This window comes from Giraffa tippelskirchi, chromosome 3 (assembly GCF_054371585.1).
Source record: "Giraffa tippelskirchi isolate mGirTip1 chromosome 3, T2T-mGirTip1v1.2.pri, whole genome shotgun sequence".
Lineage (NCBI taxonomy): Eukaryota > Metazoa > Chordata > Mammalia > Artiodactyla > Giraffidae > Giraffa > Giraffa tippelskirchi.
The window spans coordinates 192,011,933-192,024,765 of NC_137277.1; the positions used below are offsets into that span (position 1 = coordinate 192,011,933).

A 12,833-nucleotide genomic window follows, 5' to 3' on the forward strand; every position below is an offset into this window, starting at 1 on the left:
GCATCTTTAGCTGGAGTGAGGGACTTTCCTGGCGGTCCAGTGGCTGAGACTCTGTTCTCCACTGCAGGGGGCACACGTTCAATCCCTGGTTGTGGGAACTGGGATTCTGCAAGCCCTGAGGCTCAGCCAAAAAAAAAAAGGTAGTGGAACGAGGCTGTCTGGTGGCTCTCAGGAATTTTCTGGCTTGGAGTTCAAATGTCTTTGGTGATGGCATCGGGTGTTCTGGTGAATTAACAGTAGGAGGCATTCAGGTTTTTTATACATAATCTGTTGTGATGTTTTCCTTTTGAAGTTTGTTAAGTTGCTTTATCTTGCAGGGCACTGGGGGAAAGGGCTGTCCTAGTTTTCAGTGATGCCAGCTCAGGAGGGCGGGAGGAGGATGAGCTTACAGACACGATTCAGAGTGGCAGGAGGCAGTTTAGACAGAGGACAGAAGGCTCGGAGTGAGGGAGCTGTCCTGCAACCAACAAAGGTGTGACAGCTTTTGTTGAAACACAGAACTTTTGTCTCCACAATCATGTCCATTTTTTCAGAGAAAATCAAAGTAAGACTAATTTGTTTGTGAAAACAAGTCTAGTCTCATTAAGCATGGCTAAATTTTTTTAAAATTGATTTATTGTTTTGTTATTGAAGTGTAGTTGATTTACAATGTTGTGTTAGTTTCAGCCAAGTGGTTCATATATATATATATATAATGTATTTTATAATTTATATTATATATAATTATTGGGATTATATATCATCATATATAATGCATATATATTAGGTGCTAGGATTAGGCTCTTTTACTGTGGAAGCCCAGGTTCAATCCATGGTCAGCAAAACATCCTGTATGCTGCACAGCACAGCCAAAATATAAAAATATATATATATTTTTTTAAAAAGAAAACACAGAAGCAAAGAACATTCGGTCAGTTCAGTTGCTCAGTCGTGTCGGATTCTTTGCGACCCCAGGACTGCAGCACTCCAGGCCTCCCTGTCCATCACCAACTCCCAGAGCTTACTCAGATTCATGTCCATCAAGACGGTGATGCCATCCAACCATCTCATCCTCTGTCGTCCCCTTCTCCTCCCACCTTCAATCTTTCCCAGCATCAGGGTCTTTTCTAGTGAGTCAGTTCTTCCCATCAGGTGGCCCAAGTATTGGAGTTTCAGCTTCAACATCAGTCCTTCCAATGAACACCCAGGACTGATCTCCTTTAGGATGGACTGGTTGGATCTCCTTGCTGTCCAAGGGACTCTCGAGAGTCTTCTCCAACACCACAGTTCAAAACCATCAATTCTTCGGCTCTCAGCTTTCTTTATAGTCCAACTTTCACATCCATACACAACTACTGGAAAAACCATACCTTTGACTATCTGGACCTTTGTTGGCAAAGTAATGTCTCTGCTTTTTAATATGCTGTCCAAGTTTGTCAGAGCTTTCCTTCCAAGGAGTAAGCATCTTTTAATTTCACAGCTACAGTCACCACCTGCAGTGATTTTGGAGCCCAAAAAAATAAAGTCTCACTGTTTCCATTGTTTCCCCATCTATTTGCCATGAAGTGATGGGACCAGATGCCATGATATTAGTTTTCTGAATGTTGAGCTTTAAGCCAACTTTTTGACTCTCCTCTTTGACTTTCATCAAGAGGCTGTTTAGTTCTTCACTTTCTGCCATAAGGGTGGTGTCATCTGCATATCTGAAGTTATTGATATTTCTGCCAGCAGTCTTGATTCTAGCTTGTGCTTCTTCCAGCCCAGCGTTTCTCATGATGTACTCTGCATATAAGTTAAATAAGCAGGGTGACAATATACAGCCTTGACGTACTCCTTTTCCTATTGGGAACCAGTCTGTTGTTCCATGTCCAGTTCTAACTGTTGCTTCCTGACCTGCATACAGGTTTCTCAAGAGGCAGGTCAGGTGGTCTGGTATTCCCATCTCTTTAAGAATTTTGCATAATTTCTTGTGATCCACATTCAAAGGCTTTGGCGTAGTCAATAAAGCAGAAGTAGATGTTTTTCTGGAACTTTCTTGCTTTTTCGATGATCCAGTGGATGTTGGTAATTTGATCTCTGGTTCCTCCGCCTTTTCTAAAACCAGCTTGAACATCTGGAAGTTCACGGTTCATGTATTGCTGAAGCCTGGCTTGTTGAATTCTGAGCATTACTTTACTATCGTGTGAGATGAGTGCAATTGTGTGGTAGTTTGAGCATTCTCTGGCATTGCCTTTCTTTGGGATTGGAATGAAAACTGACCTTTTCCAGTCCTGTGGCCACTGCTGAGTTTTCCAAATTTGCTGGCATATTGAGTGGAGCATTTTGACAGCCTTATCTTTTAGGATTTGAAATAGCTCAACTGGAATTCCATCACCTCCACTAGCTTTGTTCATAGTGATGCTTCCTAAGGCCCACTTGACTTCACATTCCAGGATGTCTGGCTCTAGGTGAGTGATCACACCATCGTGGTTATCTGGGTCATAAAGATTTTTTTTGTATAGATCTTCCGTGTATTCTTGCCACCTCTTCTTAATATTTTCTGCTTCTGTTAGGTCCATACCATTTCTGTCCTTTATTGAGCCCATCTTTGCATGAAATGTTCCCTTGGTATCTCTAATTTTCTTGAAGAGATCTCTAGTCTTTCCCATTCTGTTGTTTTCCTCTATTTCTTTGCATTGATGCTGAGGAAGGGTTTCTTATCTCTCCTTGCTATTCTTTGGAACTCTGCATTCAAATGGGAATATCTTTCCTTTTCTCCTTTGCCTTTCACTTTTCTTTTCACAGCTATTTGTAAGGCCTCCTCAGACAGCCATCTTGCCTTTTTGCATTTCTTTTTCTCAGGGATGGTCTTGATCTTCGACTCCTGTACGGTGTCACCAGCCTCCATCCGTAGCGCTTCATGCACCGTCTGTCAGATCTAGTCCCTGAATCTCTCTGTATAATCATAAGGGATTGGATTTAGCTCACACCTGAACGGTCTACGGCAAAGAGCATAGGAAGCTCAACATATCGCTCTCTCCTTCCTTTTTTTCTTTAAATTTACTGTCATGGTTGACATACATCAAGCAATGCACTTTAATTCTACATTTTGTTCTTGGGTTGAATTCATACCATTATAATGTTAAACATCTGGTAGAGATAACATATGCTTGTTTGGGTAGTCTCAGCTTTATAGAAGTCTTTTTTTCTTTCCTTAGCCAATTACATACAGCTCTCTTACAAGTTAATTCTTAGCAGTACCATCTGGAGTAGAAAAACATTACATGCATATTATATACATGTGTATATACATGGGGTCGCAAAGAGTCAGACATGACTGACCCTGCTTTTTAATGTGCTGTCTAGGTTGGTCATAGCTTTCCTTCCAAGGAACAAGCGTTTTTTAATTTCATGGCTGCAGTCACCATCTGCAGTAATTTTGGAGCCCAAGAAAATAAAGTCTGTCACTGTTTCCATTGTTTCCCCATCTATTTGCCATGAAGTGATGGGACCAGATGCCATGATCTTAGTGTTTTGAATGCTGAGTTTTAAGCCAGTTTTTTCACTCTTCTCTTAACTTAGCAACTGAAAAACAACAAATTCCACTGTATAGATGTTGCACAGCTAATTTATCCATTCACCTACTGAAGGACATCTTGGTTGCCTCCAAGTTTTGCCAGTTATGAATACAGCTACTATACACATCTGTGTGCAAGTTTTTGTGTGGACTAAATTTTCAATTTATTGGGATGAATACCAAGGAGCACAATTGCTGGATCATGTAAGAGTTTGTTTAGTCTTGTAAGAAACCACCAAACTGTCTTCCAAAGTGGCAGTACCATTTTGCATTCCCACCAGAAATGAAACAAGACTTCCTTTGATTCCACATCCTTGCCTGCATGTGAAGATTATCAGTGTCTTGGACTTTCACCATTCTAACAGGTGTACAGTAGCATCTCGTTGTTCTAACTTGCAGTTCCCTGAGGACACACGATGCTGAACATCTGTTCATGTGCGTGGTGATCACCCATGTATCTTCTTTGGTGAGGCGTCTGTTCAAATCTTTTGCCTATTTTTTAACCAAGTTGTTTGATTTCCTATTATTTCATTTAAAAGCTCCTTTGTAAATTTAGTAACAGTTTTTATTAGATGTGTCTTTTGAAAATACCTTTCTCAGTCTGTGGCCTGTCTTCTCACTCTCTTGATATTTGGTGTTTTGTGTTGACATTTGCACTGAAGCTACAAAACAATGGGGGGTAAAACCACCTTAGTATAAATCAAGGAAGCGGCACCAAACTCATCTCAGAGTCACTGTATTCTTCAGTGCAAGGCCAGAGCTCACATGCTGCAACTAGAAGATTCTGCATCGTGCAACTAAGATCTGGCACAGCCAAATCAATAAATATTTTTTTAAAGGAAATAAGAAAGATTTCTGATTTAAAATACACTGAGTAAGAAAAGAAAGAAAAACTCCTTGGTGAAATGAAAATTATTAATTGTATTAAACCTTGACTGAGTACTTATCACTTTATTATTCTATAAATATTCTTTTTGCTTGGCTGCACTGGCGGTCTTAGTTGCAGCACACTAGTGGTAAAGAACCTGCCTGCCACTGCAGGAGACGTAAGAGACGTGGGTTCGATCCCTGGGTCGAGAAGATCCCCTGGAGGAGTGCATGGCAACTCACTCCAGTATTCTCCACTCCTGGAGAACCCCATGGACAGAGGAGCCTGGCGGGCTACAGTGCATCTGGCCACGAAGAGTCGGACACGGCTGAAGTGACAGCCTGCACGCAGGCAGGATGGTTAGTTGCAGCATTTCGGGTCCTTTCAGTTGCAACACATACAGCACGCAAACTCTTAGTTTCTGCATGCGGGATCTAATTCCCCGACCGGGGATCGAACCTGGGCTCCTGCATTAGGAGTGTGGCGTCTCAGTCACTGGACCACCAGGAAGTTCGTCTACAAATATACTTTTTAAAAAAATATTTATTTATTTGGTGGCAATAGGTCTTAGTTGCAGCATGTGGGATTGACCAGGGATCGAACCCAGGCCCCCTGCATTGGAAACAAGGCATCTTAGCCACTGGACCAGCAGGGAAGTCCCTATAAATGTTCCTTAGAAGCCCTTCTGCTGCATACTATGATTGTCTTGAGGAAAAGCACGTGTGCCATTGAGTTGTGGGCTACACTGGTCATTTTTTTTGCTTTTGAAGGAGTTCAGAACATGCCACCCCCAAAATATGCCACTTTGGGATATTGGTTATTTTGGTTTTGTGGGTATTTTTTGTTTTGTTTTGGCTGTGTCACAAGGCCTGAAGGATCTTAGTTCCCTAACGAGGGGTCGGACCTGGGCCACTACAGTGAAAACATCAAGTCCTAACTACTGGACCCCCAGGGAACCCCCATATTGCTTCTTCTGAATTAAAGGCACTTGATAAACTGTAGATGCAATAAGGGTGCACTGACCTTCCTTTTTCTTTTTAAAAGCAGGAGATAAAAATGCATGTGAGAGGTGGCTTCTCTCTGGCAGGAGGAAGAGACATTCTTATCGCGAGAGACGAGGCACAGAGGCCAAGAGAGCTGTCCAGTCAGTGGTGTTTCCCGTTAGCCTGCCCATAGGAAATCCAGTGCTCCCAGGAGCCTGGTGGGCTGCGTCCATCAGGTCGCAAGAGTTGGACACGACTTAGTGACTAAGCCATCGCCACCACGCCACTTAGTTACTTTTCTACCGTGACTCCTCTTTGTTCAAGCTGGTATATAGGCACTTAGGCCTAGTCACTTCTTTGGGTCTTCATTCTTCTTGTGAGTGGTTGTCTTCTTTTGTACATGCAAATACATTTTGTGCTTTTCTCCTGTCTTATGTCAGTCCCAGCTGAAAATCCTAACAGGACAGAGGAAAACTTCACCTCCCATACGTTTCTAACAAGGATGAGTTAGCACTGGCTGGGACACCCTCCTCGCCGGGGCGGGGGAAAAGGAGGGCTGCCCCTGAGAGATCCTGGGACCTGACTAAACCGGCAAAAGTTAAGGTTTCCTAGCACGTCAGCCTCCTGGGTCTCTGTCTGTAGAGCCCAGTCAAGTGTTTGCCTTAGTCGCTAAGTTGTGTCCAACTCTTGCAACTCCATGGACTACAGCCTGCCAGGCTCCTCTATCCATGGGCTTCCCAGGCAATACTGCAGTGCGTTGCCATTTTCTTCTCCAGGGGATCTTCCCGACCCCGGGATCAGACCCCGGGATCAGCAGTTGCAGGTGGCCTCCTGCATTGCTGGGGGATTCTTTACCAACTGAGCCACTAGGGAAGACTGGTCAAGACAGGAAAGTAATAATTCCTTCTTGTCTCTTCCTTTCCAGACTCAGATCGGCAGGAGAAAAAAAAACATTTGTAAGAATTAGTTATTTGGGATGACACTCTTGCAAATTTGGTTTTGGGTACCCACTGGTCATTGATCCTTTCCCTCTCAGGCATGGGCTTTTCTGGTGGCTTAGACAGTAAAGAATCTGCCAGCAGTGCAGGAGACGTGGATTCCATCCCTGGGTTGGGAAGAGCCCCCGGAGAAGGAAATGACGACCCACTTCAGTATTCTTTCCTGGGAAATTCCATGGACAGAGGAGTCTAGCGGGCTATAGTCCATAGGATCACAAGAGTTGGTCACGACTGAGCGACTAACACTCCCAGGGACGGCTATTGCTTTCCCGTTTTTCTCATTTTTTGTCCTGAGATCTTGGCTTAGCTGTCTGCCTGCCCGGGCATGCCAGGTGTCAGGCCGGGCTGTGTCTGTAGGTGGCCAGTTGTCAGTTTTGGAGCCCTGAGAATTTGCAGATGTCCTCACAGAAATGTGGGTTACACTCCGTTTATGCCTAGTATCCTAGGGACCATCGACAGTTCATGAGATGCGGAGGTTATTTAAGACTTTCTTTTAGCTGTCTTTGGGGGTGACTCTGGATCTTAGGAGGGCTGTATGTTTTGCACCCTCTTTGAAGATGCCTCTTGCATTCGTGGTTAAGTCATAAAAGGCATATTAGTTTTGGTTTTGAGTCACTTGAAACAGGTATGCCTTTGGTTTAAAGAGAAAAAAAAAAGGGTTTGATATTGCCAGGAAAATTTACTGTTTGTACCAGCTGAAACCTGATAAGATGTGAAGTGATTTTTTTAAGGAATTATATGGTTAGAAGTTGGCCTGATAGAAATTATTTTTAAGGCTGTGTTTCCTAAGGTAAAATAAAACTATTGTACTCAGAGAGGGAAAAAGGAAAAAAAAATTCTGAAGCCTTTGTAGAATGATTTATTAAAATATTCCAAAGCCACACAGCTCTAAATCTAGAACACAGGAGTCTTGCAATTTCCATCTGGTGATTGGAAGGAAAAGTCTTCTCAATATAAAGAAACAAATCTAAGATAATGTACTGGATGGGTAGGTCACCCTTCTTGATATCATTCAAGCTGCAACCCAATTCTTTGAGAATTAAAAACAACTGTCCTTGTCTTGTAAAGTAAGTCTTTAAAAAAACACAAATGTGCCTCTAGGAGTAATTCAAAGCCACTCTTACCAGTCCCAAAACCTCCTCATTGTCTCAAGGCAATTTCACACACTGTAAAAGATCAGGACATTGGAAAGAGAACAAAACTATCATGCACTTAAGAGGGCCATGTGGGACCAAAGTCTTACAGCACTTCTCCGCAAATGTTAGTAAAAAGCCTTAGCCTTCTGGGCAACTGACTTCAACTTGTTCCATCTGCCAGAAATATAATTTGGATCCAACTATTTTTTTAATAGACTAGTAAACTTCATATTATTGTACCTACCTCATAACTAAGGCTTTTCATGAAACCCTAAAGACCTGTCTTGACACCTGTCTGTATGACCCTGATGCTGGGAAAGACTGAAGGCAGGAGGAGAAGGGGATGACAGAGGATGAGATGGCTGGATGGCATCATTGACTCGATGGACATGAATTTGAGTTAAGCTCCGGGAGTTGGTGACAGGCAGGGAGGTCTGGCGTGCTGCAGTCCATGGGGTTGCAAAGAGTTGGACATGACTGAGCGGCTGAACTGAAGTTGTTGTCAGACTCTTTGCAACCGCATGGACTGCAGCATGCAGGCTTCCCTGTCCTTCACTATCTCCTGGAGTTTGCTCAGACTCATGTTCATTGAGTCAGTGATGCCATCCAACCATCTCATTCTCTGTCAACCCCTTCTCCTGCCCTCAATTTTTTCCAGCATCAGGGTCTTTTCCAATGAGTTGGCTCTTTGCATCAGGTGGCCAACGGACTGGAGCTTCCAGTGGAATATTCAGCACTTATAGGAGCCATCAAACCGTGAAAGGACAGAGGAGACTGAAGTGCCCATCACTAAGTGAAAAAAACTGATCTGAAAAGGCTGTATAATTTATCATTCCAAGCACAGACATTCTGGAAAAGACACAACAGTGAAGAGAGTGGAAAGCTCAGTGTCGACTGGGCTGAGGGGGAGGGAGGGGGGTGGCACACAGAGCTTTAGAGCAGCCTATTTCTGTTTTGTAAATAAGTTCATCTGCATCGTTCTTTTTTAGGTTCCACACATAAGTGATTACCATATGGTATCTGTCTTTCTCTGATTATACTTCACTATGATAATCTCTAGGTTCATCCATGTTGCTGCAAAAGGCATTATTTCATTCTTTTATGATTAACACTCCATTTTTATTTTATCTTCTTTATCCATTCATCTTTTAATGGACATTTAGGTTGCTTCCCTGTCTTGGCTAGTGCAAATAGTGCTGCTGTGAATGCCAGGGTACATTATCTTTTTGAATTAGAGTTTTCATCTTTTCCAGATATATGCCCAGGAGTGGGATTGCTAGGTCATACGGTAACTCTATTTTTCATTTTAAAGAACCTCCACACTTTTTCACAGTGGCTGTGCCAATACACATCCCCACCAATAGCATAAGCGGGTTCCCTTTTCTCCACACCCTCTCCAGGCTTTCTCTTTCTTCTTGAATATTTTTGGCATTTATGTCTATATGATACAGATGCGCTACAATATATTGGTTATTGATTTTTGTCTACTGACTTCTTGTTATGGTGAGAATTTAGCTGTCTGATACAACTATCCCTTCAGCTCTTCCCCGTTCCAATATATTATCTTTTTACTAAATGTTTGCGGTTTCTAATATTATGGCTATGTGATTATTCATAGCTGAGCATTTTTAATACTGATTTGTTTTCTTTCTTGTTTTATTTTCTGAAGTTGACAATTGCCTTTTTTAGAAATAATATTTTTTTGGCTGTGCTGGGTCTTTGTTGCTGCATGCCGGCTTTCTCCAGTTGTGGCGAGCAGGGCTGAGCGGTGGGGGCAGGAGGCTACTCTTTGCTGCGGTGCACGAGCCTCACTGCAGCTGCCTCTCTGGTTGCAGAGCGCGGGCTCTAGGCAGGCGGGCTTCGGCAGTCATGGTGCATGGGCTTAGTTGCCCTGTAGCATGTGGGATCTTCCAGACCAGGGATCGAACTGGTCCTTCACATTTTAAGGACCACCAGGGAACCCTGCCTTGATATTTTCTCCTTTGCATTCATTGGTAATACTTGCACCTTCCTAAAACTTCTGTTTCTTGGCAGCATTCTCTAAATAACTCCCTTCTTCTCAGTTTTGGACTCATTTCCTTTTAGGTCTGTGACAGAGCTCTCATCTTGGGAGTCTGTAGTCATCCTAGAAATTCTTTCTTCCTTCCTTCTGATTGGAATTCTGGCTACTGATCACATGTCTTACCTTTTCTTGGTTTGCTTACTCTTTCTTGGTTTGATTTGCTTTAAAAAAAAAAAAAAAAAAATAGAAGCATGTTTCACCAGTAGCATTTGGGGATTAGAAAGGCAGTAATTCAACAACAGGTATGGGAATGCCAACCCTTGGTATTTCTGTATTTTAAGTTATAGTGATCTGATCTAAACTGGTTGTCCTCTATGGGAGTTGCACTGCCATTGAGGGACCTCTCTTCGCCATCTTCCTTTAACTTTTGTTTTTCTTCAGTGTTAGGTGTCTTATTTTCTGTATGTTTACCTTCCTTCTCTTTTTTGGTTTCTGCCCTCATTTTGGAAGAACATGCCCTCTAGGAGCTTCCTGAGAAAGCACGCATGGGAGGCAAAAGTTTTAAGATTTTGTATGTCTACACAGTGCTTATTCTGTCATACTTACTGAGTAGTTCAGCTGGGTACAGAATTCTAGATTAGTGTGTTGTTAAGGACAGACCCCAGCGCACTGTAGTTTAAACAAGTTTATTTCTCTCACATGGGCGGTCTGGAGGAAGCAGGCAGGAAGGCAGGAAGGCAGGGCTGCTCAGGCACCCGGGTTCCTTCCCACTGATTGTCCCATCATTCCCTGGGTCGATCAGAAGCCAATTTACCGTAACACACCTGCCTTCAAGCCCGTGAGAAGCAGAGGGAGAGGAAGCAGAGAGCAAGCAGCTTCCTTCAAAGGTGTGACTGAGAAAGGTGCACACTCTGCTCAGCTCTGTGGGCTCCTGTGGGGTGAAGTGATTTTCTAGTCCATCTTGTTACTCAGGATGTTGCCTCTTCAGGTCCCGATTTGACACAGGGATCTAGACCCAGTCTCCATGTGAGGGCTCTGGTATTCATTTCCTGTGTGTGAACCGCATTGAACCCCCAACCCCAGGCTGTAGGGATAGGCAGAGGCCCCGCCTAGCCACCTGCTGAAGCGCTAAGGGCTGTTACTCGGAGCGGCAGGCACACCCTCACCACTGCCTGAAGTCCCAGGTGGCCTGGACCTCCCGTCTTGCTGCCCTTCTCCACCCCCTTCTCCGTCACACACAACCTCCAGCCCTCTCTGTTCCCAGAGCTCACCAAGCTCTTTCCCACCTCCTGGCCTTTCCCAAGCCGTCCCCTCTGCCTGACTCTTCCTGATATCCACTTAGCTTGCTCCCTCCTCATTCCGCTCAAATGTCACCCCCTTGGAGACTTTCACTGACGACTCTGAACCACCCTTACTCAGCTTTTACTGTCTCTCAAAGCACCCATCACTACTCACATGAGTACCATGATTTATTTGTTCAGGATCTGACTCTTGAGTAGAGAAGGGCCTAGGAAGCTCACTTACAAACTGATCCCAGGGAGCAGGACTGAGGGAAGGGGTGTGAACAGAGCAGCAGGACACCACACAAGGATGTGCCATTGAGTCAACCATCCCAGGCTCTCCCGAGGAAGACTGTCAGTGGGGCTCAGAATTCCCAGGGGAAGAGAGAGAGGCCTGTGTACCTCAGCAGCTGGTTCCTTTGTCAAGGGTGCCCCTCACAGCTGTTTAATTCCCCTGCACTTCTGGGTTGCATACATGTCAGAGAGGTCTGGAGCAAGAAGCAGGAGGTACGATCTGAGGGGAGACCACGTCGCGCTGTCCCTGTGCAAGGATGGTGGAGGCCCACAGAGAAGTGCTTGCTGTGACAATGGCTGGTCAGAGGTGGGCTGAGATGACATGAGGGCCCGAAATAAACATCGCCTGTGCTGCCCTTTCGCAAGCACTTAGATGGGTGACTAGCACACAGCAAACAATACATATTTGAATGAATGAATGAATGTATGGCGCTGCAGTCTAGTGGGCAAAAGGCAAGTAGTGATGAGTTACGAATATTAAGTGGGCTGTGATGGGGTAAGTACAGGTTGTCAGGGGGTCTGTAAGCTGGAGCCCAGCTAGTCTACTGGAACAGAGAGGACTTTCTGGAAGAGATGGCCCTTAAGTTGAAATCTGGAAGATGAGCAGGAGTTAACTGCATAGCTGGCTTACAAAGCATTTGCCCATCTAAGTAAAAATACCAGTGACAGAAATCATGGGTAACATTTACCAAGCTCTTTCCTTGAGCCAATTTGCTGAATGCTCAGTGGGTCTTGTTAATCTTTGTTTTTAACCCCATAGAAACGCTGACCGAGCCACCCGAGAAGTCAGGTGGATTCCAGTGCCTGGGAGAGATACCCATTTCCCCCACTTCACATAGGGGTGACTGAGGCTCAGAGCAGGGCAGTAAGTGGCCTACAGTCACAGAAGTTAATGGCAGAGCCAGGACGAACACCCAGATCTGCTGAGCCCCTGCTCCTGAGCTGGGCAGACAGAACAGGGGCTCAGGAAGAGGGAGGGAGAGGAGGGGAAAGAAGACATGGCCGAGCTGAGCTGGGCGGCACTGCCTCCCCAGCTATTACCAGAGGAAGCTGAAGGAAGGCACCTGTAAGGCTCGGGAGATGGAATCGGCCGTAGGGCGGCTGCGGCCCCGGAAGAAGCTTCCCTACAACCCCCTGCAGGCAGACACCCTGGAAATCCCCGAACGCCGAGTCCTCAGGGTCCTGGGCCGGCTGAGGCAGCAGAACTACGGTGAGGGCCCCGGGCTCCCCGCTTCACCTCGGGCTCCCCCAGCCGGGGCCGGGCGCGGCTCCCCAGCCGGGGCCTAGCTGTGTGCTGGTGATCACCCCCAGCTCCAGCCCCCCTCACTCTTTACCCTGAGCCTGAGCACAGGGGGCTCGGCTGGTCCCAGGAGCCTGGACTAGGGGGGCAGAGCGGCCGAGCGATCCCAGCTCATCATTTCTTGAGCACCCTTGGGGTGTGACCTTTGGGGTCACTCCCTGTGATAAGCCCTCTGCAGATGTGCTAGAATTTAGTCATCATTATCACGTGTTTATTCACACCCCATGTATTTACGATGAGAAAATTAAAGTTTAAGCAACTTGCCTAAGGCCCCACAGGTAGCATGTGTCAGAAAGGCGAGTTTATATGCAGGCCTGACTCCTGCTGTGCGCCAAGTGGTTGGACTAGGAGCTTTCCGAATGTCTAGACACATGCTCCTTTTTAAGCTGGTAGTAGCCCTTACACTGTGCTCAGCATTCAGCCAAGCGCTTTACATA

At 45.2% G+C, this 12,833-nt stretch overlaps 1 protein-coding gene across 11 annotated transcripts in view; it reads left to right on the forward strand.

Annotated features, from left to right (window-relative positions):
• Positions 1–12,833, forward strand: part of SPATA21 (spermatogenesis associated 21) — a 47,672-nt gene that overhangs the window by 33,811 nt on the left and 1,028 nt on the right. For 5 of the 11 annotated variants that reach the window (XM_081575056.1, XM_081575055.1, XM_081575057.1 and 2 more), the window contains one exon: positions 12,131–12,306. In XM_081575056.1, the coding sequence (XP_081431182.1) occupies positions 12,131–12,306 (176 nt within the window). Of the gene's footprint in view, positions 1–3,934; positions 4,002–5,447; positions 5,818–11,856; positions 12,307–12,833 lie in introns of those variants that run through there. The other 6 variants (XM_081575061.1, XM_081575063.1, XM_081575062.1 and 3 more) reach the window with 3 other exon arrangements.